Source organism: Chelonoidis abingdonii, chromosome 2 (assembly GCF_003597395.2).
Source record: "Chelonoidis abingdonii isolate Lonesome George chromosome 2, CheloAbing_2.0, whole genome shotgun sequence".
In the NCBI taxonomy this organism is placed as follows: domain Eukaryota; kingdom Metazoa; phylum Chordata; order Testudines; family Testudinidae; genus Chelonoidis; species Chelonoidis abingdonii.
The window spans coordinates 214,060,757-214,088,665 of record NC_133770.1 but is presented as its reverse complement, the minus strand read 5'-3'; the positions used below and the strand labels follow the sequence as shown (position 1 = coordinate 214,088,665).

Here is a 27,909-nt window from a genome sequence, read left to right as displayed (position 1 = left end):
AAGATAGATTAAGTGATTATAAGTAGCAAGTGCAGAGATCAAATTGGTTACCTAAGAAATCAAAATAAATGCAGTCTGAGTTCCGCAAACTAAACAGGATTTGAATCAAGCAGTGTCTCACCCAGACAGAGGTATAAATAGGTCACAGCAATGTGCAGCCTGGAACTGCCTTGCAGCCCGGGACCACCCTGTCCTAGTTTGAAGTCTTTGTCCTCCAGATGTTTCTCCAGGTGTTGGACTGGGGCGAGGGCATTGAAGAGGCTGAGTGATGATGTCACTTTCCCCTCTTTTAGAGTTTCTTCCAGCTTGCTGGGGAGATCTTTTGACATGGAGATCAGGCAGTCCCCATTGGTCAAGTAGTCTCCATTGTCAACATGTTCTCTCTGAGATAGCCTTTGGAAGAGTGAATTCCCTTTAATGGGTGATCAGCATGTCTGGCTGCTCCATTGTTGTACCTAAAAGGCTGATTGTGGGTGTTCCCAACCTCACAACATATTTCAGTAATATATACAGCAGTACCTCACATATAATGATAGCACATACAATCCAACAGGATATTAGTGTTCAACAGATCAAGACTTTTAAAATGCTATCTCATAAGGTATACTTTGTACAAACATATATTTATATGACAGTGGTGAATATGGGGGTTCCAGGGTGCTGCTTTGAGTTACAGAGTGACAACTCCATTCTTTCACAGGTGAGGGCACTCAAATTTAGACCTGTTTGTATTTGACCTGAACAACAAATGCTGCAGATTCTGCTCTGGAGAGAGAACCAGTCCTGGCTATGCGGGACAGCAGTGGAGAGGAGGAGTAGTGCTGGCTGGCCCACTGCCCTTCAGGGTTTAGCCCTGCAACCTCTGTCAGGATATGACTGCTGTGCACCAGGGTGCAACACTACTCTGTTTTGGTCAGGCTCCATAATGATGGAGGGGCCGAGGGACCAAACTTGAGTGGGCAAGTGGAGTGGCTAAAGCTGCAGCTCTTTGCCATTGCCTACGGGAGGGCCCAATGCAGGTGACTTGGTGCCCCTGCCAGTGGTATATACAAATGTGTAATGTGTGTAAGGCTGTGGGTGCCACTGTACCTTCCAATTCCTTTGATACTATGAGAGTCCTCAAAAAAAAAAAAAAAAAAAAAAAAAAAAAAAAAATCAGGCAGGACTTAGCTCTGATGATGATGGTATCTCCAGCCTGGTTCAGGGAGTTTTGGTATTCCAACCTCATGAATCTGTCAGCATGAACCTGATCACTCTCCTAATACACCAAAACGTGATCACATAATTGGGGGGACAAGTCCTACCTCCAGATCTAGTATCCCTCCATTTCATAATCTGGATGTTGGCTCTCTGATTTAGGTTGACAGTGGATTATGTTCTTTATCAGCTGAAAACATCTGGAAACCAAGCATCACAGAACAAAGGGAACTAGCCTTCATAGTATTCTTTGTGAAGGCACATAGGACTCCTTGATAAAGTATCCTCAGATGTCCAGATTAATCAGAAAGGCCAGACTAGAAAAAACATTACCTCCAAAACACAAGGAGTTAATACCTCTTTGTACAAGATTCACATTGCAGTTCTCATGAGAAAAAGGCTATTCTTGTAATGCCGGAAACATTTCGCTTCAGAAAATAAATCTACCATTGCTTTTTTCCAAACATTTTTCCAAGCATTCTTTCTGGGAAAATAAAGTGATGGCATAATGGGCATGAGTGAGTGTGAGTGATAAGTGAACATCCCTAGAGTTTTAGAGACTGTTAAAAGCATGTGGAGTATACACACTAGCTGTATTCGTCCAGAATACCAGGGCCTCAAAGGCAAGATGTTAAAATCTGGCATCAGTTGTTACGGTAGGCAACAGGGAAATATTCTCAGAGGGAATCAAGGTTCCTTCTACAAGATCTGTAGTGGCTTTGTGGACAGAAAATATCTGAGACTCATCTGAGAAATTTTAACAAGTAGATTTCCATTTCTCTGCAGAAGCACCCTGTCTAAGGAAGATGCTACAGGGTTAGTTCTCAGATCGTTTTCTCAAATAACACTTCTTTTACTGTATAGAGGGGAGCTTTTATTTCTGCTTATTCTGCTCTAATGATGATTAAACTTCTTCTGTATCCTTCTCTCCCTATTTTTGTGATTCACTGCTCACTACTTACTATTTATTATGACTGGGGAGAGAAGCTGTGCAGCAGAATGAGAAATTTCATATCTAATAATTTTCTTTCAGTTTTGAGCATCTCTCGCCATTCAAATCTGCCTGGAATACAATTTGTAATAACTTGGGAATTTTTCTCTTAAAAGAGTCTTAAATATAGACTTACCTTAAGGTTTGATAATATATTCTCAAGTCTTAATACTAATTACAGTTCACTGGAAAGTTCAAATAGCTTTTGGAAAATTTCTTCTGGTGGTCTGAGGGGAAAGATGAGGATAGGAACAGAGGTTAGCTTCAGAGTTCAAGCTACAGTCATATACCACATCTGAATTCCATAGGTGAGAGGCATTATCCATTTGTAACAAATGAGGAAAGAAGCTGCAAAAGAAGATTATCAGTCATGAAACTTTTCAGTCTCCCATCACAGAACAAATGTTACCAGTTTGAGGTTTTTAACACAGTCCTGGTTTTGGAGACCAGCATTTTTCCATTCAGACTTCCTTTTTGCTACAGCAGCTGCGTGTATTGCCTCTCCCTGGATCATCTTCTCCTTTGCCTAGGATAGATAGTGTATCTGCACAGTATTATTAGTCACGTTGTACAGATGGGGAACTAGATGTAGAGAGGTGAAGTGATTTGTCAAAAGTGCTTTCTTTCAGGGGTTAATCTTGCACTACAACTAAATGATCAAATTTAGGCTAGCAATAGCTGGCGATACTTTTCAACAGGATGTTCTGAATTTATTTGAGAACATTTCTCAGTGTTGGTGACTGACCCCAAAAAAAAAAAGGTTTCTTTTTCTACACTATCTCCCAAGATTAATTACTAGTAAAATTTATTTAACTCACTGTTTTAAAAATTGTGTACAAGAACAAATAAAAACTGACAAAGCCACCTTTGGCAGCCATTTCAAAATATGCATGTAGTTTAGTGCAAAAACATGTGAATAAAGAATATAATTGTACTGTGTAAGAATTTGAAATATCCACATTAAATTGCTGTCTAATTTCAGACTGGATGAATGAAATAATGGCATGTTGTAATGAGATGGTTTTATTTCTTCCCATAAGCCCTCTTCCTCCCCTGCTTCTTCCTTGATTAATTCTTTTTGTTTGATTTTTATTGCTTAGTTTTGCTACATCTATATTATGTATTTACCAAGTCATAAATTCCTTGATTTTTGAATAAAAATAAATTCAAGCGCCCTGAGATGAAGGTGTGAATGAGTGATACATGACCAAAATTTACATTGGTATGTATGTATTGGATACTAAACTAGAAGATGTAAAACTTTAGTAATAAAATATATGTATTTTGGATGTGCCCTTTTACTGCGGTCAAGATTCGATAGAATAAGAGGAGACAACCTAGGAGAAGGGAGGATAAATGTTTTTGTACTGTGTCTTTTAATTGATTTTAGTTTTTTCTATCCAATTGCTCCTAATTTAATCTGTTTAATAGTAAGTCACTAGTGAAAGTGGCTTATAAAGCACTACTGAGTATGTAGACTAGAAGTGCCTCCGTGCGGGGCACAGCATAACTAGAGGGATATAAAAGTGGGCTTCCACAGCAAATGTATGCTTCCAGTGGCAACAGTTTGGCAGTGAGAGAGTTAGGTTCTTTAGTAAAGTTTACTTGCGATCAGTGTGATAAGTTGATTAATTGATTTCAAACTCTTGTCTCTCTCTTTTGAAAATTTAAAAATATGGTGTCTGGGTATTTATAATAGGTTTGATTGGTTCCTATGAAAATAAATGTGATACCAAATTAAATTTATGTAGCTGAATGATCCCTTTTTCTGTTCAAGCTCCTGTTGGGAATAAGGAAATCATTTCTCACATTAGTCAACATGGGGGTAAATGGCCTTACTGGTTTAAAAAAATGGGTGAGTTTGTCTTTAAAATATTACCTTCAATTTATCTATATTTTGGAAATTTTTCTTTTTAACTTTATTTTTATCTGACCCTATCCAGAAAATATTCACAAACTTGGGAGCTACACACTGAAGCTGCAAGTCGTGTTGAATGAAAGTAATGCAGACACTTATGCAGGAAGGCCTCTCCCATCTAAAATATTTAAATTTAATGTTGTAGGTAAGGAAAATTCAAACTATTCCAATTTTCTTCAATTAGGTCCTTCACAAATGCTCAGTTCTTACTTTTGACTCACTATTTTAAATGTGTGCTGAGTTCAGCTTCAAAATAAATTCAATTTTGGTTAAGTATAGGGATGATACCTTCAGCAAAGACAAAGTGGTGTTTGAAGGCCAAGATGTAGATTCACAAAGGAACTTAGGCATCTAACTGCCACTCAAGGTACCTGAATTCCAGAATCTGGCCCCATTGGGATTCACAGAACTCTGTAAACCCCTAAATTTGTTCAATACCTAAATTTTTGCAGTTAAAGTTCCCTAGGTACCTATGTTTCTGCCTCTGACATGTGCACTCCAGCCCTCCACCAGGCTTCTGGATGCCTGATCCCAGAGCGATTCACAAAATTGGGAAGATAGGCATTCTTCCATCCAACTTGCCTGTGGGGCCTGATCTAGTAACCATGATCAGAGCCTGCTTACTGAATCAAGCCCTTGCAGGCGAGCTTATGCTAATGGGCTGTGGAGAGGAGGACCTCCCTCATAACTTTTAGCCCAGTAGTTAGGGTACTCACCTGAGATGTGAGAGACCTCTTGTTCAAGTTCCTCCTCTACCTGAAAATGAAAAGAGATTTGAACTGGGATCTTCCACCTCTCAGGTGAGTACCCTAGCCACTGGGTTTTTCTTGTGTGTGGGGCTCCTTCAGTCTCTCTGATTGAAGTTCTAGTTTGGATAAAAAATGAATGATTGGAGCAGAGGGACTGGATCCTGGGTCTCCCACCTCCCAAGTGAGTGCTCTAAACACCAAGCTTTAGAGTCATTTTCGTGCTTGCTTGCTCACTTTCCCTCTTCCTCTAGCTCTAGCCCAATAACTTTCATTATTTATTCACAGTGGAACAGCTTCAACAGAAGAGATTGAGGGAGCTCCACATCAGAATATCTCATAGCACAGTGGCTAGGATACTCACCTGAGAGTTGGCAGATCTCTGTTCAAATCCCTTCTCCCTCTCAGATGGAGGGGGGACTTGAACCTGGTTCTCCCACATCCCATGTAAGTAACCCAATCACTGGGCTAAAAGTTATGAGGGTGGTGCCTCCTATACGTCCTGGCTTCTTGCCGCAGTGCCATAGGCACCTAATGCCAAGAGAAGGTCTGCATCTCAGAATCCTGTGCAGAGGGAAGGGCCTTTCTGGAGCCCAGACTTGGGCTCCTATCTCTGAGATAGGGGCAAGGCTTTACATACGCCCTCTCTTTGGCATCTCCCATTGGCTAGTTTAAGGGGGAACTGCCTAGCATGCTGACCTTTGTGAATCCCATTCTGAGGTGCCTCTCTCTCCCCATTCATTATATAGGAAGCGTAGATACCAAACTCAGGCTTTGTGAATCCCAGTGATTTTCTAGGTGCCTAAAAGTTAGGTGTGGTAATGCTCTGATTCACCATGCCTAAGTTTCTTCGTGAATCTAGCCCAGATATCAAGTGGTTAGAGCAGAAAAGAGCTTGATGCCTGGCAATCCACCATCTATGGCAAAGCAGATCGTTGCTTTGTGTCTTAGTCAGCCTTACAAAAAAAAGTAGGATTGTTATGGAAGCTAAAAGCTACCCTTGAACTGAACTTCCCAAAAATATTTATAAAAGAAAAAACAGAATTTTTCTCCTTAGTAGATTTGAACCTAGGGTACTCACTCTATTAGATTTGGGAATTTTCATAATTTAACTTTGCTGACAAATCCTACTCTTTTATAAAACTTGGAAAAATTGGCTGACTTTACAAAGTATATATGATATAGAGATTGACTAATTAATCCAAATATGAGTTCTTACAACCTAAAATATTTCAGTGTATATTTACAGTCTCATTCATCTATAATTTTACTGTTATATTACAAGAAGAATCTTACAGAATATCAAATACATCAGTACGTATTCAGTATGTAGATAACTTTGTGTAACCATTTGGAAGATACACTTGCCTTTGAATATAGTAAAGCAAACTACCAGAAAGAAAACAGTATTTTCCACTCTCTTGCCTTTCCCATGTGATAGAAAACAGTATTTTCCACTCTCTTGCCTTTCCCATGTGATAGAAAACAGTATTTTCCACTCTCTTGCCTTTCCCATGTGATAGAAAACAGTATTTTCCACTGCACTTGATGTTAAGTAATTCATTATTTGTCCCTTCAATATAGTCTGATACATTTATATTTGATCTAAAACCAGTATATGGTGGGTCATGTGTTTCAAAGAGAACTGATTCTGATTTTAGTGACAATGTGGAGCACATCTAAGATGCACACTCTGCTATGGTTGTATCACGTACTTCAGCCACAACGTTACTGGCTTTTTATTGAGAGGATAATAGAAATGGAACTACTTCAGATCTGCCAGTTTAATTTTCTTTTCTGATGTCAAATGAAGCTGTGAACTTTTAACTACTATTTGAAAATTGTTTTGCAGCCTTTTTATGAAGCAATTTAATTCCATGCCATTAAGCAGCCTTTATTTATCCTTCTTAAGTAGTTGTACATGTGTATGGAAAACTACGTAATACTCATACCTTGATGTCTTGTCATAACATGTTGCCTTTAATGACTACAGTGATGCTTTAATTTGCTGCATAGTATTTGTATTCTTTATATGCGAAGGAGTCTGGGGGTCTAATACTATTTTCTATATTTTGTATTTTTGTGCACCTTAATTATAGGATTTCAGAAAGAACATGTAATTATTCAACTTAAAAATGTTCTTTCCTTTTAATTCCTTTTAATTTGTGATTAAATATTTACAGTTGGGACCTCAGCTCAGACACATGGGTTCCCTGCCTGATTTCAATAGTCAGCCAAACAATCCAATCCATGACCCGAGATATTTTTAGTGGTAACTGGGCCTTACCTGCCCTGTCTGTCGTGTTTTTTTTGTTTTTTTTTTTGGTTACTGGTCTACCTTACAGTAAGTAAGCAAGGTGTCCCCATCTAGTGGACAAAATGTGCTTACTTAGAAAGTGGTAGGGTCTTTCTTTCCTGCTTTGCAGCTCATATTCTCAGGTTCCAAGGCACAGCTTATTACCAGCATCCTTTCTAGCTATTGCATTTTTCAGCAATTCACAATCCAGAGAAAACCATGTCAGAATACTACACACATAAATGTTTTGGGCTTAAAAAATGACTTTACCTCAAGGGGGAAAAGATAGAAATCCTAGGCGATCTCTGTTTCTAGGAGATCAAGAAAAAATTGCTGTTTCATGGGCCTCTCATAATCTCTCCAGATGACGATAGCCCCTCAAAGCACACCAAGTGACTGAAGGGTTTTGAGTCACAGTTTAAGTCTAGAAGGGACCACAAGATCATCTGGTTTGACCTCCACTATGTAGGATCATCTTCCTTCTCCTGTAGTATCTTTTCAGAAGGCAAAAGTATTTTCCTTTCAGGAAGAAGAGAATTCACAAGAAATGTTTGGCATTGTGTGTGTAAATTAGTTATTAAAGCATATGTCTGAAGTTTGCCAAGATCCCTCCCTCAAAATCCAAAAAAAACCCAGAACCACTTTTTCCTAAAGAAAATACAGGACAAAGTTATTCTTATTCATCAGAGCAAAGAAAACTTAAAGCAGGCAAAAAACCCTGGATTCAAAAAACATTCCCTTCCCCAAGTAACTTTCTAACCTGTGTGAGATCCCTCAGGATATCCTCCAATAACAGAAAGTGTTTTCCTATAATGGGTTTTGCTGTAAATAAAGTGTTAGAATATCTTCCATTCTTTTAGAAATAAACCTATATCCTAACAACCCCCCTGAAAAGAAAAATGACAGTATTCCATAAAAAGGATGTATCATAACATATCTGCTGCGGATCTCCAAAGTACAAGAAAAAAGAAAATTTTAAGTTGCTTAACTTAATTGTCTATGCTGCTGATTTCCTGAATGATGGAGACGCTGCTATCTCTATTTTAGCATATGGTAAAAAATGCTGTATGCATTAAAAACTGTGGGCAGGAGACTTGGTTGGTATCTGAACAAAAATTCATGGCTCTGCACTCTTTGGGGAGCAGCGATATGTAACTTTCCAAGAAATCAATGTTAGCATTCTTCCTGATAAACAGTGAAGTTGGGTCAAAACACCAGCAGTTTTCCGAACTAGAATTTTCTTGGAAAAGATCAAGTAGATTTTGTTTTTAAGTCTGGATACAGTAGAAGCAGTTCCAGCAAGTACTCAGCTCTACAGTGTAGAGAGAGGGTAATCTTTATTCTCCCTCATCCCTTTTTTAGGTTTGTCATTCTCTTGCTACATCACATGTAAAATGAGTTAGTAAACTGTCTGAGGCAGGGACCTTGCCTTTGCAGAAAAGCAAAGTACCTAGCACACTTCTGGGCACTGTAAAGAATAATAGGTTGGCGGCTACAAAGCATAATATTCAGAAGCATCAGGGTGTCACCCGTATGAGCTCAGCTGCACCGCTTAACAATGCCAGGATCTCAGGCTCCGAGGCACCATACCGCCCCCTAAGGAGAAAGACAAACATTGTACTACCTCCCAATGAGCGGAACCAAATAAAGTATTGATACTGGGTGCAGCAAAGCTCCCATCTGTAGAGCGCTCCACACATGCTCAACTGTTGGTACTGACAACTTACCACTGACACTCACCTGAAGTACCGAGTGAGCCAATAGTACTACAATAGTTCCAGTACCCTAGGGCATCACACTCACGGAAGAACCCTAATCAGCACACAGTACAAGGGCCCAGGTAATGAACAGATCATAGCAATCAGAATTGCCCTCAGCTCAGGGCCATGTATTACCAATACCCAGTCAGTGCTGCTCTTACCCAGTGATGATTCTGACAGTGAGCAGAAGAATGTCATTTCCTTGGCTTCTCACCGTGACCTGTTTTCACAGTACAGAGGACCTAGCCTCTTTGGGCACCCCCACCACCCAGGCCTTTCCCTCCCCATTGGCCATATTGGGATCCTTGGGCAATGTACAGATCCCACATCTTGTGGCATATAGTGTCTCTCAGAGAGAGTCTGCCAGATGATCTCCTACAGCTTTGCTGTCCTGGGCCCTTGAACCAGAGGAGGACACTTTTGAGGAACAGGAGGAAAGGCTCAAAGGGGAAGCTACCTCTCTATTGAAAGAGACCTTTAATGCCCCACAGCTGAGCAGATTGTTACCGGTACCAGTGAAAATTCGGATTCAATTTGCTCAATACACAGCAGTTTATTGGAGAAAGAATTACACAAGCAGTAAAAGGTTACATAATACATCTTCCTAATAAGCCTCAATTCCCCAAGCATAAACCTTCAGTAACTATGTTGGCCATACACAGTATCCTGATTGGCAAACAAAGCAGGTATAGCTACCAATCCTAAATGGAGACTTCTCTTCTCTTTTTACTTGATCTGTCAAATGTCCTCCGAAGCAGGGTCTTTTGAACTAGAGGGCCTCAGGGTAATCAAGTCCTACAAAAGTCTCTCATAGCAGCGTTTTGGCTACCCTGAGACCCTCTGTCTTACAATGTCATGGATCTCTTCAGATATTAATTGAGGAGCTAACTAACTAACTAATGATGTTCTTAGCATTTATACCCTCAGTTCTCAAAGGAGTCACATTTCCTCGAAATATGCCCTGTGGGTGTTCCATTACTGATTTTTTTCTAATTAATATTTTAGAAGGGACTGCAAAACAGACAGAGACCAAAGATCAGTTGACATTTACCCTCTCAATCACTCACATGAACTCTCAGTGTGATGCCATCCAAAAGGTTCATTTTGAACCAAGTTTACTGATCTCATGTTTTTGCATTGTCTTTATTTGGTGAGTTGGTCACTGACTGATATGATCAAAGTTCCAAGTTGAAACACACACACAGAGTCTCAATTAACCATTCAAGCGCAGTCAATACAGCCACTTGCTCAGTCTCCACGGCAACGGTAATGAGGTGGGCTTCTTGGATACACCTTTCTGGTGTTGCCCAAATTGCTGCAGATGACAATGGAAGATCTGTTGAAGATGGACTCTTCTCTCCACACCTTAAAGGGTTCCTGAGAATCTACTCAGCGGGACAGAAGAGAAGATACAGCTCTCAGCCACAGCACAGGTCACGACCTCCTCAGTACCGACCATCTCAGCTCTATTATGCACTGGAGCATAAGAGGTCCAGTGTTCAAAAATGGAAGCAGTCAACTTCAATCCATTACCTCCCAGTCTCTTGTAAGTACTTTTGATGGGTCAACAGCCAGAGCAACTATACCTTGCAGCATCAGCTGCCATCTACACACACCCCTTCAGAAGTTGCCTGGCCCTCTTGTACAGCAGTTGGGAGAATATTACCTCTGACAGATAAGCCTCGGAGATTATTTCAAAAGGTTACACCTTTCAATTCATGTCCAGCCCCCATTTCCACCCTCCTTCCTCATCTCTCTTCAGGGACCCTTGTCACAAGAATCTACTATGCCAGGAAATAGTCAGTCTGTTATGCCTAGGGGCCACAGAACCAGTCCTGGTGCATCTCAGGGGCAAGGGATTTTACTCCAGTTATTTCCTGATCCCCAAGGTGAAGGGAGGTTGGAGGTCCATTCTAGATCTAAGGGCATTAAACAAATGTGTGAAGGCACACAAGTTCTAGATGATCATGCTAGCAGCCATTATTCCAGCTATAGAGCCAGGAGATTAGTTTTTGGCCCTCAACCTCAAGATGCCTACTTCTACATCTCAGTATGACCATCACACAGGAGATTCCTACTGTTTATCTTCTGGCAGGACTATTATCAGTACAGGGTGCAGATGAGAGGCCGAATGTCCTCGTTACTGCTCCAAGGCTGGCCTGGGAAAACATTCCATGAGAGAAGTCCTCATTCTCTAATGGGACAGGGACCTCTTGTATGCTTTTCTCCCATTTTCTCTTCTATCCAAGGTGCTGTTGAAAATTCGACGGGACAAAGCCATTTTAAGATAGTTAGCTCCCCAGTAGACTTCATTCCAAGTTACAGAGCTCTCTGTTTGTACTCCTGTGTCAAGTCCATGGCAAAGATTTTTAGAAGTGACCAGTGATTTTTGGGTGCTTTGACTTTTTCGAGTGATTTTTCTCAAAACGTGGTAAAGAGGATGAGTGTGCTCAGAATTTCTTTTAAAAACCAGGATGCATTAAGCGGCTCAAGTTTGGAACAACTGGATAACAAAAATGTTTATCCTTGCATGTAAACTGAATTTTGTTCATGTAAATCAGAAGAATATGTAAATTGTGTAATTTTACAAAGCTGTCCACTGTCCCGTTGGATTTTGTTGAGACATTTCACGTCTGCAACTTCAGAGCACTATGTTTTATATAAGTTCTTACACCTATATGTTTGCATTTTAAACAATTATTCCTAAATCCATACAGACTGAAGGAGAGACTGGGAGGTTCTGATCTATCACTGCTGCCAAAAATCTCAGTTTATTGTCTACTAGCCTGTTAGGATGGGACCCTTTCTCCCCATCTATTTGCCTATTAGGGTGGGAGCTTAGGTGTCTGTACTGATGCCTTAGTTAAAAGAAATATAATGTGTAGTTACAGATAAAATTACCTATATTAACTTTGTTCTCTCTTAGAGGGGAAACCAGAAAAATTTTCAGTGAGTCTTTTGGATCCTCCATTTCGAGTTGGAGTGCCTTTTAATATTCCTTTGGACCTGCAGGATGAATTTGGTCATCCCACACAGCTGGCAACTGATATTGAGCCAATTCTTGAAGCTAGGTAATTAAACACATCGAATTTTTATTCTCTGTTTTTTGTAACTTTTAAACACTATTGTTCTTCAATTTTACAAGGTGTTGGACTAGGTATTTTTAATGTAAAATTGTCTGACACCTCCTGTTGCTTCCAACAGTTTTTACATCTTGATTATATTTTGGGTGAGAATTAAAATGCTTTTCTTTAAATTAATTTTAATTTATTTTTTGTAGCGGTTTGACTTTACAATATGAAGAAATAAGTAGAGGAACAAATTGCGTCATTAAGGGTGTCACTGCTAAAGGCCACGTAAACAATTACCTGGGCAAGGTAGGCAGAGTTATTTAAATTTGGGCAGTATATTAAAACTGCTCACTGCTTTATATGCAAAATGCATTCTAGTGTTCCGTTGTCTTAAATATGGGGAATAAGCAGGAATAAGTACAACTGTGACATAGTTGGCACCACAGAGACTTGGTGGAATAATACGCATGACTGGAATATTGGTATAGAATGGTACAGCTTGCTCAGGAAGGACAGGCAGGGGAAAAAAAGGAGATGTTGCCTTACATATTAGAAATGTATACACTTGGACTGAGATTGAGATGGAAATAGGAGACAGACTTATTGGAAGTCGCTAGGTAAGGATTAAAGGGGATAAAAAAATAAGGGTGATGTTATCACAAAATATTCAAGGAGCTGACTGAGGAGATATCTAAGCCATTAGCAATTATCTTTGAAAAGTCGTAGAAGACTGGAGCAATTCCAGAAGACTGGAAAAGGGCAAATATAGTGCCCATCTATAAAAAAGGGAAATAAGGACAAATCGGGGAATTACAGATCAGTCAGCTTAACTTCTGTACCCGAAAAGATAATGGACCAAATAATTAAGCAATCAGTTTGCAGACATCTCAACAATAAGGAGATGACAAATCCATGCTGACTTTTACTTAAGAACAAATCATGTCAAACCAACCTAATAGCTTTCTTTGACAGGGTAACACGCCTTGTGGATGGAGGAGGGGAAGCGGTAGACGGGGTATATCTTAACTTTAGTAAAGCTTTGGATACTGTCTCGCATGACCTTCTCATAACCAAGTTAGGGAAATGCAATCTAGATGGCACTACTATAAGGTGGATGCATAACTGGTTAGAAAACCGTTCCCAGAGAGTAGTTATTAGTGGTTCACAGGCATGCTGGAAGGGCTTTACGAGTACGGTCCTGCAGCCAGGGAACAGTTCTGGGTCCAGTTCTGTTCTATATCTTCATCAATGATTTAGATAATAGCATAGAGAGTACACTTATAAAATTTGTGAATGATACCAAGCTGGGAGGGGTTGCAAGTGATTTGGAGGATAGGATTATAATTCAAAATGAGCTGGACAAACTGGAGAAATGATCTAAAGTACATAGGATGAAATTCAATAAGGACAAATTCAAATTACTCCATTTAGGAGGGAACAATCAGTTGCACACATACAAAATGGGAAATGACTGCCTAGGAAGGAGTACTGCAGAAAGGGATCTGGAGGGTCACAGTGGACCACAAGCTAAATATGAGTCAGTGTAACACTGTTGCAGAAAAAGTGAACATCATTCTGGGATGTATTGGCAGGAGTGTTATAAACAAGACATGAGAAATAATTCTTCTGCTCTACTCAATGCTGATTAGGCCTCAGCTGGAGTATTGTGTCCAGTTCTGGGTGCTACATTTCAGGAAAGATGTGAACAAATTGGAAAAGTCCAGAGAAGAGCAACAAAAATGATTAAGTGTCTAGGAAACATGACCTATGAGGGAAGATTAAACAAACCCAATCTTTTCAGTCTGGAAAAGAGAAAACTGAGAGGGACATAACAGTTTTCAAGTACATAAAAGGTTATTATAAGGAGGAAGGAAAAAAATTGTTGTTCTTAACCTCTGAGGATAGGACAAAAAGCAGTGGGCTTAAATTACAGCAAGGGTTGGACATTAGGAAAAACTTCGTAACTATCAGGGTGGTTAAGCACTGGAATAAATTGCCTAAGGAGGTTGTGGAATCTCCATCATCAGAGATTTTTAAGAGCAGGTTAGACAAACACCTGTCAGGGATAGTCTAGTTAATACTTAGTCCTGCTATGAGCGCAGGGGACCAGACTAGATGACCTCTCGAGGTCACTTCCAGTCCTATGATTCTATGATTAATTGACTTGGATACAGTATCTTTTACAACAAACATACATGTTTCTTGGATTGTCTTAAATGTAAATGCAATGTGTGAGGGTGCTGGGGTATCATTAATGTGGTATTGTGGGTGAGAGGAAGGCACTCATGATTGGTGGAAGAAGTGTTCTGAGGGAGGAGTTTGGAAGGAGGAGAGAGGGCAGATACTTGGACATTGAAAACGGAGGGTTAGTTCCAGTCATAGGGGGTTTCATGTGTGAAGGTATAAACCTGAGTATGTGAGAGATGAGCAAAAAGAGAATACCAGTGAAAAAGAATTGGGAGAAGTTTAGGGAGAGAAGGGAGTAGTGAGTAAAGAAGAGTAACAGCAGAAATGTAGATTGTGGCAAGATTAGGGAGGATCTTGAAGAAACTTGTTCAGTCTTGTAAAATGGGAAGCCACTAAAGCAGTGGTCCCCAACGTGGTGCCCGCGGGTGCCATGGCGCCCGACGGGGCATTTATGTGTGCCCTCCTAGTGCCCAGCAGGGAGAGAAGCCGCAGCCCGGCACCTGATGGGGACAGAGAACTCCTGGGCTGCAGGCTGTGGGTGCCAGTGTTCTCAGTCCCTGCCAGGTGTGGGGCTGTGGTGTAAGCCAGAGAGGAGCTGCGGCCCCGTGCCTGCCGGGGACAGAAAACTCCGGGGCTGCAGGCGCCGGTGTTCTCTGTCCTCACAGCTTCTCTCCAGCTTCTCTCTTCTCCCTGGATTCATATATTATATTAAATATGATGGTTTTTGTATTATTTAATGTACAAATACAAAATAAGCCTTGAAAAATTGTTGGCGCCCACCACACACTTCTGAAAATATGAATGTGTTACTGGCCACAAAATGGTTGGGGACCACTGCACTAAAGGAACTCAGGGTGCAGGAATGTGATGTAATCATTGCAGGAGACGAAAATTACCCTTGCAATGGCTGGTTGGATAAACTTTGAGGAGATAAGAACTAGAGATGAGAAAATATAGACACAAGTTTTAGCTGTGCGAATGAACAAAGGATGGTTATGATTATGGTTATATCAGAAGTGGTGACAGTACTTAACAGAGGACGGGATGGAGGGGAAAGAAGGAGTCAGAAGAGTCAAAAAGATTACATTGCAATAATGAATCTAGGAGATAAATTGGATGGTATAGTTGACGGTGATTAAAAAAGAAAAGCAGGGGCAGGAAGCAAAGAAGGTTGGAAGGAAAACTATTCACTTTCTTCAAAATAGTCTGACGTGATAGCAAAAGAATCAGGATACTTCGGAGAGGTAGCTAGAAAGGATATGGGAGAGGAAGAAGTTGGGAGTAGAGAGAGAACTGTTGCAATGGTTACTCTCCCAGTGATAGCATTCTCTGTAGAATGGAAGAGACCAAGGAAAAGACACAAGTGGGGTTGAGAGAGAGGATGAGGAAATGCTGAAGGAGTGAGTCTGCAAGGTGGGGAAAAGCCTAGATAATAGTAATGGGAAACCAGTAGAAAGATGATTGTGGATCAGTGTAGCAGGCATCGGACAGATAACAATAAAAAAGAATAATCAATATTTTGGTTTAGCTGGAAGGCAATTAGTGACATAGCTCAGGGTGGTTTTGGTGGAATGGAGAGAGGGACAAAGCCAGATTGTAGGGGATCAAGGAGACACTTGGAGGAGAGGAATCAGTGCAGAAGACAGCACATTCTAAGATTCTGAATAAACAGAGGTGGGTGAGTGGGAGCTGAAGGTAGATAAAAAGGCAGGTAGGAATAAGTGAAGATTTTCAAGACACTAAAGCAGATACAAGAGCATGCTTGAAGGCAAAAGAAAAAAAAGATAGGTAAAAGATACGAGAGAGGGAGGGATCTGAGAAGGATCCAGGCATGATAGAAAGTCCATCTGAGGTCCAGAAGGTGGTGAGAGGCAGAGCGGTTGAAACTCTTCTGGCAAAGATAAAGAGGAAAACATAGGGGTAGATGTCATGGTGGGTGTCTACTATAGACCACCCAGTCAGGAGAAAGAAATGGATGAGGCATTTCTAGAACAAATATCAGAAATATCCAAAACACAAAACCTAATAGTAATGAGGGACTTCAACTGCCCAGGCATCTGGTAGAAAAGTAATAGGGCTAAACAAAATATCCAGTAAGTTCTTGAAATGTGTTGGGGACAACTTTTTCTTTCAGAAAGTAGAGGAAGTAACCAGAGGGACAGCCATTTTAGACTTGATTCTGATGAGCAGGCAAGAATTGGTTATGAATCTGAAAGTGGAAGGCAATTGAATGAGCATGATCACGAAGTGATAGATTTAATGATCCTAAGCAAAGGAAGGGTGAGAGCAGCAAAATAAGCACAATGGGCTTCAAAAAAGCACACTTTAATAAACTCAGAACTGGTAGGCAGGATTCTTTAGGAAGAAAATCTAAAGGATAAAGAAGTTCAGGAGAACTGACAATTTCTCAAGGAGACCATATTAAAGGCACAACTGCAAACTATCCCAGTGTGAAGTAAAGATAGGAAGAATAGTAAGAGGTTCCATCAAGAGGTCTTTAATAACCTGAAAATCAAAAAGGAGTCCTACAAAAGTAGAAACATGGATCAATTACTAAGGAGAAGTACAGAAAAATAGCACAAAAAGGTAGGGACAAAATCAGAAAAACTAAGGCACAAAATGGAGGATGGGTGAGGTCCCAGAGGACTTGAAAAGGGCAAATATAGTACCTATCTTGAAAAAGAGGAGCAAAGAGGACCTGGGAATTTAGCCGGTCAGTTTATCTTCAATATCTGAAAAGACAGTGGAACAAATTATTAAACAATCAATTTGTAAGCACCTAAAGAGTAATAGAGTGATAAGGAATAGACCGCATGGATTTGTCAAGAACAAATCATGCCAAACCAACCTAATTTCCTTTGACAGGGGTTACTGGTCTAGTGGATGACACATCAGTAGGTGTGATATTTTTTTTTTTTAAGTAAGTTGTTTAGTTTAGTTTGCAGATGACACCAAGCTGAGAGGGTTTGCAAGGTTTTTGGAATTAGAATTAGAATTGAGAAAGACCGTAAGAAATTGGAGAACTAGTCTGAAATCAACAAGATAAAATTCAATAAACGATAAGAACAAAGTATTTTGGTTAGGAAGGAAAAATCAAATGCACACATGCAAAATGGGGACTAACTAGTTGGGAGATAGTACTGCTGGAAAGGATCTAGGGGATACAGTCAATCGCCAATTGAATGTGTGTCAATGTGATGCTGTTGCAAAAAAGGCTAATATCATTGAGGTGTATTCATAGTAGTTTGACACAGGAGAGAGTTCTCCTGCTCTGTAATGTACTGGTGAGGCCTCAGATGGAATACTACATCCAGTCCTTGGCACCACACTTTAGGAAAGATTGGAGAGATTCCAGAGGAGAGCAAAAACTTATAAAAGGTTTAGAAAACCTGACCCATGAGGAAAGGTTAAAAAACTGGGCATGTTTATTCTTGAGAAAAGATAGCTGAACAGACACCTGATAAGTCTTCAAATATATGAAAGTCTCTTGTAAAGAGGGTGGTGATAAATTGTTCTCTGTCCACTGAAGGTAGGAAAAAGTAGTAATGGACTTAATATCTAGCAAGGGAGATACAGGTTAGATATTAAGAAAAACTTACTAACTGTAAGGTTAATTAGGCTCTGGAATAGGTTTCCAAGGGAGGTTGTGGTATATTCTTCATTAGAGGGTTTTTTAAGTCATGTTAGACAAACACCTGTCAGGTATGGTCTTGCTTTACTTGGTTCTATCTCAGTGCAGGGGGATGGACTTGATGACTTCTTGAGGTCCCTTCCAGCCCCACTTTTCTATGATTCTGTGACCCTACCCTGTAATTATAGTGGCAAAGGAGCGCAGTTATAGTTAATTTGTGTCATGACATCCGTTTAAAGGTCAACTTTTCTAAGAACTCTAAAATTGACGTGCTTATTTGAATATCTTTGAAAATTGGTAAGCCTCAGAAAGGTACAGGGTAGGGTTAGTGACCCAAATTTGGAGTCATTTGAGCATGGGATTCTAGAGATATAAACCCAGGGGAGGAGGGGCGAGAATAGCCATTTTTTAAAAAAAAGTTGCAAGTTTCTCCCATCCCCAAAAGCTAAGATCAAACTATTGATGTGATGGTGATCAAAATGGTCTCATGCCATCAAGTTTTGCTCAAGATAGTGCATGGCACCTACTAAATCTTTGGAGGACCCAAAATGAGAATGGTAATTAAGAAAATGTACACTGTGCATATACCAATACAGAAAAATGGGTGGAAGGTTTCCATTCCTGTCATTTTATATGCTCTAAAGGTAGGCTCTTGTAAATGGTCTAAAATAAGAATGGTTAATTGGATTGTTTTGAAATTTGGAGTGCTTCATTGGGGGGGGTCTGAGGTTGCATCAGTGATCCAAATTTGAGATCATTTGTCCAACAGGTTTCTGAATTCCAAGCCATCAGAAGAAAATTTCCTTTTGCTGCCTTGTACTGTTAAACTGAGAGGTACTAATGATTGGATGAATCACACCTCAGATTCCTTGTCCTTCAGTTAACATAACTAAGAATAAATTAATCACAAGCCCCCACCTAAAACAAAAGGAATTTGTGAAAGAGGCTATTTCTACATTATAAGCACTAGAGCAGCACAGCTGCAGCTGTAGTGCCTGTAGTGTGGACACTTGCTACAGTGATGGAAGGGATTTTCCATTGTTGAAATTAATCCGCCGCCTCAGGAGGCAGTGACTAGGTGAGTGGAAGAATTCTTCTGTTGACTAGTGGTGTCTATATTGGGGCTTACGTTGGCTTTACCACTTCTCTTGGGTATGAATTTTTCATACCCCTGAGTGATCTAGCTAGGTTGACCTAAGGTTTAGGTGTAAACCAGGCCTGAATGGCAGGAGGTTGCTACAGTTCGTGAGGCATGGACGACAATTTTATTTTGAGGGTAATGTAATCAGTCTTTGGCAGTGGGGGGTTAAATTAAACATGTGAATGCTTCCTGGAAGGGGAGGAGTATTAGGAGGCAGAGAGGTAGATGAATAAGGGGAGAGGAGATGGAGATTATTGGGAGGGGAATAAATGCGGATAAGTAGTAGAGGAGGGCAGGAGAGATTCTGGGCTGAGATGAGGGAGGCTTGTTCTGGCAGTGTACCCCAACCTCCTCCTCTCCTCCAACTCTGCCAGTGAACCCCAACCCTCCTTTCACATTTAATAGTGTTAGATCTAGTCCTGTGGGTGAGGGTGAATGGGTTGTAAAAGAGGTGAAGAGCTTGTATGTTTCATCACCTGTGGGGTTTTCAGGGTAAAAGATGTGTGTCAGTGGTCATATTGGGGCATTGTTGAAAGAGGATAGAGTCAAGGTTGCATGGGCAAGCTTAACTTGTGCATTTTCTGGTTTTCAGAAGTTTTAAGTTTTGCTCAGCTTAGTGTTCTGCAGGGGGACAACAACATACTACCAACCAACCATAACTCTATATTAACATTGTTTTTTGCCATTGAATACATGTTATTGTTGACAGCTTTTATACTGCTGTCCACAACTGCTGTAGAGTCTGAAGAGTATTATATAATACTTCTTTGCACTGAATTATATTTCATATGGTCAGAACTTAAAATATTATTTGGGGCTATGTAAAGTTTCTCTTATTTGGTCAGTGTGGTGTTAGTGAGTGTGTAAACTCCTATGAGTAAATCTGTAAGAGAACTTGTTTAAAAACCATACGAGTTGCTTCTTATGCTGAATAAATGAATGCTAACATTATACATAAGTTTTTTAGAACTTCTTTCTTGTTACTCATAATAAGTCTGCTCTAAATATTATTGCCATGGACTGGTATATGGTTTCCTGCAGCTACAAGTTTAAATAACAGAATTCCTATGTTTAGCTCAATTCATCATCATCGTTCCATACAAAAACCTAAATTTAATAACACCCAGAAAGCCTTTAGGGCAAAGTGAAGGACTCAAATAAAAAAATGCCAAAGTTATAGTTGGCATTGTAACTTTAACTTGGCCCCCTTTTTTGTTTGCCTTCTTTAGAGCGCATAAATATTCTGCAGGACTCATTCATTGTGCAGAAAGAATAGTGCAGTGAATGAGACTGTTCTTAAATATTTTTATCCCACCTGTTCAGTGAGTTGACTCCTGATTCTTTCACTGCACATCATCGATTCTGTCCTCTGCAGAATTACATGTGCTGCTAGGCTGGTGTAAATTAAAATTTATTCCAGATCTACACCTTCACAAATGCAGATAATTGATCGATCTGGGTATTTATATGGCCTCCATCACCATAGTTTGTGAGGACTTTGATCAGAGTGTTTACCTGTCATCTGTTTTTTCTGCCTTTTGCAATATTGTTTGCATTTATTTTCATGGGCCAGTTTTGGAGCTTTAGTTGCCCAGATTTGACATCTCTGGGGCAGAAGAAAAATCAGTGCAATGAACCACTTGTAACTATGTCTACTCAGTTTGTTTTGTAACTATTTTATTACATACTCTTGAAAATTTGTATACCAATAAATATTTTCAAGTAGCTACAAAATATGAGGCACCCAAGGATTGTGGTGCTCCCTGTTGGATTTAATTCCTAGAAGTTTGGGCTTGTGGGTGTTCTTGAACTGGGAGCCTGGGCTTAGTGAGATCTTCAAATCAACACTTACAGATAATTATATAACTAGAGTTGCCTACATTTTTATTACCTGTCCAGACTGGTATTCACTCTCCCTTACTTCTTGGTGTCTTGTTTCAAGCAGATAGAGAGCAATGGAGACAAAGTCTGCATCTTTCTTCTTTAACCCCACCCCACCCCCCAAAAAATGTTTTTAAAAAAAAAAAAAAAAAAAGCTGTTGTTTTGTGTCCATTCATGTATGCATCTAGGCAGGCAAACATAAGTTATGTTAACTGGTTTTAAAATTTCTGGTTTTAATGTTGACTGCTATTCAGTAACGAGAACAGAGATCTCTGGAGGCAATAACATCAGAAAACTGATAATCTAGTTTGCTACTTAATACAGAAAATTAGTGTAAGCCTCTGGAATTTCACAAAAGTATGCATGAAAGTCCAAAATATGTTTTTGTAGGTTGAGAAGTTATGTAAACAAATCTACGATCTGCATTTGTTCAGTGTTAATCCTTGCAATGTTCTTTTCAATAGAATTTCAATCTGAAGGTTATTCTTCCTGGTTTGAAAGAAGATTCACAGATCTTGAAAATAAGATTACTGCCTGGTAAGTATTTTGGAAATATTTGTGATGACATGGTGAAAAATATTCTAACGCTTTCTTTGGTAATAGTGTGCCTCCATCCAAGCAGATACAATACCCAATGAGATGTACATTTACATAATTTATCATCTGTTATTGTCCATAATATGTTAGTCCAGGTACTGGGCTTTGTATAGTATTACTAGCACGTGAAGACTGGAAATTTAAAACAAACTTTCTGATGCCATCCCCCTTTGTATGGCAAACATTTGCTCAGCATTCCAGCTCTACCTGTTCTCTTACAGTTGGAAATCACCTGCTTGTCTGAGATACATTTTTTGTTTTATTTTGAATCCTTTTTTCTGATCAAACTTTTTCTAAACTAGGCACAATTATTTAGCATTTTTATTATTTCCTCTTACTTCTCTGGAACTTTTGGTTGCCCACTAGTCTCCATCTTCTTTGTTCCCTTTTTAGACGGGTCACTTTGTGAACAAATTCTGGGTTGTTCATTCAGTTTTTTACTGACACAAACTGAAATCTTAGCTGGGGGTGTATAGATATAGTGTCTCAACTTTAGCATCATGCATTCCTCTCTTATGCCATTTAGTAGTCTGTAAGCAGTACCCCCCACCAGATTTAAGTCATGTTGTGGATGCACTAAAACTGAACAAATGTAGGTCCTCTCTGTAAGTGGAAATTTTTTGACATGAACAGCTAAGAGTTTCTCAGAGACAATGTGGGTGAGGTAATTTGTTTTATTCTTAATGTGGGTGAGGTAATTTGTTTTATTCTTTGAGTCGACGCAGTTGTGTATTCCATGTAGGTGTGCATCCGCACACCATACCAGAGCCAGAGAACTTTGTCTAGCAGTACACACAGAGGCAGCACTCGGGTCTTATAGCCTTCTCCCTTCCCCTGCTGTACAAGTGTGTTGCCACTATCAGTTTCTTCACACTGCTCATAGCTGGAGTTGGAGCTCTGTGTGGTATTATTTCACCTCATGCTTTCTGTCTCAGTTACCTGAGACTTTTCTTGTATATCAAGGGTGGGCAAACTACTCTTGCCCTGCAAGCTATTTTAAGTCAGCCCCTGCTCTGGCACTCCAACTGGGTCGCTGGGTCAGGGGCTGAACCACGTGGCTCAGCCCAGCTCTAGCACTTCAGTCAGGGTGCAGGGTCGGGGCTGCACCATGCAGCTCCTGGAAGCTGCGGCATGGCCCCACTCTGGCTACTACGTGCTCCAGTGGGAGCTGTAGAGGTGGTGCCTGCAGATGAAGCAGTGTGTAGAGCTGCTTGGCTGCACCTCCACATAGGAGCCTGAGAAGGGACATATCACTGCTTCCAGGAGCCACTTGAAGTGAGTGTTGCTTAGAGCCTGCACAACCTGAGCCACTCTCTGCACCCCAAATCCCTGCCCCAGTCCTGATCCGCCTCCCGTTCTCCAAACCCCTTGATCTCAGCCCGGAGCACCCTCCTGCACCCCAAACTCCTCATCCCTGGCCCCACCCCAGAGCCCGCTCCCCCAGCCAGAACCTGCACCCTTTTCCATACCCCTGATCCCCTTCCCACCCTTCGAACTCCTCAGTCCCAGTCCAGAGCACCCTCCTACACTCCAAACTCCTCATCCCCATCGCCACCCCAGAGCCTACACCCCATCCCCAATTTTCTGAGCATTCATGGCCCGCCATACATTTTTTATTCCTCTATGTGGCCTTTGGACCAAAAAGTTTGCCCACCCTGTTGTATATAGTTGTAGCTCAGACTGTGCCCTCTTTCCCCTCCACCACAGAGTGAGAGCTCATTCTATGAGAGCCCAGATGACATTAATTGTGTTTCTAAGTGATGTTCCCATTTTGGATATTTGCAAGGCTGCCACTTGACCCTGTGTATGTATGTTAACAAACCACTGTGCCATTCTGCTGCATCCTGCTCATATGCAAACTTTGGGAAGACAATCTTGCAGTCTATGTTCAAACAGACTCCAAGCCCCAGCTACTGTGGGTACTACCTGAGAGTCATCTGCATGGAATACATGGCTGTATCCACTCAAAAAAGAAAACATGGTCACTTACTGTAACTTTTGTGTTTGAGATGTGAAGCAGACATGTATTGCACAACCCATCCTCCATCTCCTCTGACATTCGGTGCGAAGGAACTGATAGGGGTCAGGATGGCACCACCCTTATACGGCTAGGAGAGGGCATAAGGCCTTAAGACGGGAGTACCGCCCCCACAGGTACTGCTAGGGAAAGTTCTCTGGCTCTGGTGCCCTGTGTGTAACACTGTTCTATTGGACCAGCTTCTGTTGGTGAAAGAGACTAGCTTCTGAGCTCAATAGAGCTCCTCTTTACCTTGTCATATCCTGGGACCAACCTGGCTACAACAACATTGCAAATACCAGTTTCTCAAGCAGTTCCACTTACATAGTATATGTAAGAGATTTGCCATGGTGCCTTGTTCCGATGGTACTGTTACTCCTTTTTGCACAGGCTTTTCCAGACTAGGAAAATGTATGAGGTATATCAGGTCTGTCATAGGTTAACTACTCTTGGCTTTTGACCAACATCAGGTGTGCCAAGCCATTTTGGGGAAATTATGCTACAGTAGCCTTCCTTATAGTTAGACTAGCAGGTCCACCTGTAATTTTTTGTATTCCATTAACTTTTTCTGGGCTGCAGACAGATGTAAACGTTCCCTTCTGAGAACGGGTATAATAGTCTAATTTGATCAGATTAGATAAAATTAGAGGTACTTCTGAATTTTCACCTCCTCCTATGTCAAAGATATTTGGACATTCTCTTTCTTCCTGCAAATACCAGACATAGTTCAGATTTGTCATAGAATTGCAGGGCATGGTCACATACTTTGCACTGGAATCTGTGTCTTTGGCAGTGCTGTAACTCTTCAGAGCAATTGATTCGGTGCAATCCTATCTTTTAAAGCTAATTTGGGGGCAATAGTGAGCAAAATCTTTTTCATTCTTACTTTTCTTAGGGGACTAAAGTTTCAGGGGTGAGGGTTGCTTCCTGAGTAGAACTGTCTGTTCATCTCCTCCTCTCCATCTGTTCCTCCCCTTTGCATTTTATGATGTAGCAGGCCACCCAGAATAAGCTGAAAGTACACTGGTGCTTGTAACAGGTTGGGGACTCACCACCTGGCACCTCCCGCTGGTGACACCAGGAATTAGCTCTGTCCAGGGGAGCGCCCCCTCCTGGTGGTGTCCTATCCATTTTTCTGCCCTCAGTTGGCATCTCTGGACCCATGTTGCTCCCTGCTCAGTGGCATCCTCTTCGAGGACGCTGCCCTCCGGCAGTAACCTTTAGTCCATCCGCATCCCCTTCCAGGGGTCGGTGATCAGCAGTCCTACACCGCAGCCACCAGGTCCAACCACACCCTGTAAGTCTAGTCCCTCTTGTCAGGGATTTGTCATAGTCCATAATGAGCCACTCCCTACGGCCAATGGCTGGGTGTACTGCAAGGGGGGACCCAGGCCCGCCCTCTACTCTGGATCCTGGCCCAGGGACCCTCTGGCAGCAGCCTCGCTGTCCTTCTTCTCTCCCCTCATCTGTTTGCTTCCCTGGGCCGCTTCCTCTATGGCCCCTTGCACCTGCTATGCCCTTCCCTTCAGGGCCAGCAGCCTGGCAGCCTCTGGGCTAGAGCTCCCTAGCCTCCCCAAACCTGACCAGCACTGCGCTATCCATGGTGCTAGTCTCCCACCCTTTGAGACTGACTTTCCCCTCTCAAAGGCCTGGGAGAGACTGCCTGCTCCCTTCCTGGGCAGCCTTCTTATAGGGCTGAGCCTGACCCTGATTGGCTGTCTCCAAACTGGGCCCTGATTGGCTCCCAATAAGCCCTTCTTTGATTGGCTCCCAATCTGTGCAGGTGCCCTGCCTGCTGCAGCCCACACTCTCAAGGAGTGGGGCAGTTCACCCTACTACAGTGCTCCATGTGCAAGGAGACCATAACAACTACAGAAGAGCAATTCTGCTAAGATTGTTTCATGGGCCTGGGAACAATTGTAGGTCATGTCAATCCTGTGCTGAAGATCCTTAATTGCCACTTTAGGGCTTAATTAAAGCTCTGCATCTGGTCTCTTAATGGCTATCCTTTTCATTTGACATTTTTAATCTTTAGGGTCCCCTTCAGCCAAGGTAGGCAAACTTATTAACTGGCTCTTCTTCGAGTGCTTGCTCATATCCGTTCCAGTTAGGTGTGCGCGCGCCGCGTGCACGTTCATCGGAGAGTTTTACCCTAGCAACACTCGGTGGGCCGGCAGGACGCCCCCTGGAGTGGCGCCGCTATGGTGCCGGATATATACCCCTGCCGGTCTCGCCGCTCCTCAGTTCCTTCTTACTGCCCGTGTCGGTCGTTGAAACAGTGGAGCGCAGCTTAGCTGATCTCCACCTCCCTAGCGATTCACTCGTTTTATATTATAATTGTGTATATAGTTCAATTTCTTCAAGTATAGTTAGTATTCAGTTATTAGTTCTGTAGTAGTTATTGTAGATAGTTAAAAGGGATCGGGGGTTAGCCCCTTCCCCTCCCCCGGTACCGGGCCCATGCCCGGCTCACCGGGCTTCAAACCGTGCTCAGCCTGTCATAGGCCGATGCCCACAGGAGACCTTCACGACTCCTGTCTTAAGTGCTTGGGTGAATCTCGTCTTATGGACAAGTGCCGTATCTGTAAGGCGTTCAAGCCCCGGACTAAAAAAGAGCGGGACATTCGCCTAAAACAACTACTGATGGAGGCAGTGTTGACTCCCCAGTCCTCGACACCGTCAGCAGCACCGGGAACAAGTGCCTCCTCGGCACCGGAGCGCACACCAACAGTGAAGGCTCCTAGACATCAGCCATCACCGGCCCAAGCTTCCGCCCGGCACAGCTCACTCTCACCACGGAGCAAGAAGCACAAGCTTCCTGCGGCTGCTATATCTACACCGCAGTCTAAGCGCTTAGCCAAGTTGGACCGCCCGGCACTGTCATCTGCCACGGCACTGATGTCCTCTGCACTGTTGATTCTGGTCTCGCAAGAGCCATCGAGTCCGGTGCCTACCAGCTCCCCGGTGTGCGCCATGGTTGAGCTTATCGTGCCCTCCACTCCGGAGACGTTCTCCGCAGCACAGGACTTGATTGCCTTGACGGAGCCTGGGCTGCCTCGACCCCTGGCACCGCCGGTGCGGGTCCCTCAGTCCATAGGCAAGCCGGCCCTCGTGAGACCTTCTTCGCCCGGTACCACGGAACTTCGCCGGTCCCGGTCCAGGTCCCACAGACACTCCCAGTCCCGCCATCGATCCCGATCCCGCGGCCGCTCACAGTCCCGGTACCATTCCCCATCGAGGTACCGGTTGTACTCGCGGCACAGCTCAAGGTCCTGGTCGGCGTCCAGATACTACCGGCACCGCTCCCGATCTCGGCATCATTTGCGGCACCATGCTTCTTGCAGCCGATCTCGGCATGGCGATTCCAGGCACCGGTCGACCTCCTGGCACCATGCTGGACGCAGGTCCCGGTCACACTCCTGGCACTGTCATGACTCTCGGTACGGCTCTCCGGCACCGCGTAGGGACGGTTCAAGTGGATGCAGAGACCCACATCAAATGGTCTCCGCCCCACCGTGGCCATCTCGTCATCCGTCGATCTCCCATGCAGAAACTGCATCATACGGGGATTCGGATAACCACCAGGGTCCTCATCAGTGGCCTTTTTGGACACCTTGGGCCTACCACCAGAACCAAGGTGACCCATATCTACCACCACGCTCCGGCCCTTCTGAACATCGGGCGCCAGAGACCACTGTGAGCAGACCTCCCCCGGCGAGTACGGAGGAATCTCCAACCCACGTGTCAGACCCACAAGATCCACATCAGGACATCCCCCAAGACCAGGAGTCGATCCAAGACCCGCTGGTCCCCGGGGTTTCTTCCTCTTCTTCCCCGGATGAAGCGGTGGCGGGAACAGCTACATCTGGACCACCCCCAATCGACCTCAGGTCACACCAGGACCTTCTGCGCCACGTCGCCCTCAATATCAACTTGCCCGTGGAGGAAGTTCCTGAGGTGGACGACCCAGTTGTCAGTATATGGTCAGCGGAGGCTCAAACAAGGGTGGCCCTCCCTTTCATCTGCTCCATACAGGCTAGAGCAGATACCGTCTGGCAAACCCCGGCATCCGTACCACCCACAGCCAAAGGGGTTGAACGCAAGTGCATGGTACCATCCAAGGGGTACGAGTACCTGTATGTACACCCTCCTCCTTGTTCGTTGGTGGTACAGTCTGTCAACGAACGGGAGCGCCATGGCCAGCAAGCCCCCGCGCCTAAATCGAGGGAGGCCAGGCGCATGGATTTGTTGGGTAGAAAGATCTATTCCGCAGGAGGCCTCCAACTCAGGGTGGTGAACCAGCAAGCCTTCCTGAGTAGGTACAACTATAACACCTGGGAGGCAGTAGGGAAGTTTATAGAGCTCGTCCCGCAGGACTCCCGCCAGGAATTCACAGCTCTCTCCTGGAGGAAGGGAAAAAAGTTGCACGGACCTCCCTCCAGGCCTCGCTAGATGCCGCTGATTCGGCAGCTAGA

General features: G+C 42.7%; 1 protein-coding gene across 3 annotated transcripts in view; it reads left to right on the top strand.

Moving 5' to 3' along the window:
• Positions 1-27,909, top strand: part of SMCHD1 (structural maintenance of chromosomes flexible hinge domain containing 1) — a 187,044-nt gene that overhangs the window by 67,767 nt on the left and 91,368 nt on the right. For all 3 annotated transcript variants that reach the window (XM_032772509.2, XM_075062953.1, XM_075062954.1), the window contains exons 18-22: positions 3,966-4,043; positions 4,132-4,251; positions 11,835-11,979; positions 12,189-12,285; positions 21,285-21,357. In XM_032772509.2, coding sequence (XP_032628400.1) covers positions 3,966-4,043; positions 4,132-4,251; positions 11,835-11,979; positions 12,189-12,285; positions 21,285-21,357 — 513 coding nt within the window. The remainder of the gene's footprint in view (positions 1-3,965; positions 4,044-4,131; positions 4,252-11,834; positions 11,980-12,188; positions 12,286-21,284; positions 21,358-27,909) is intronic.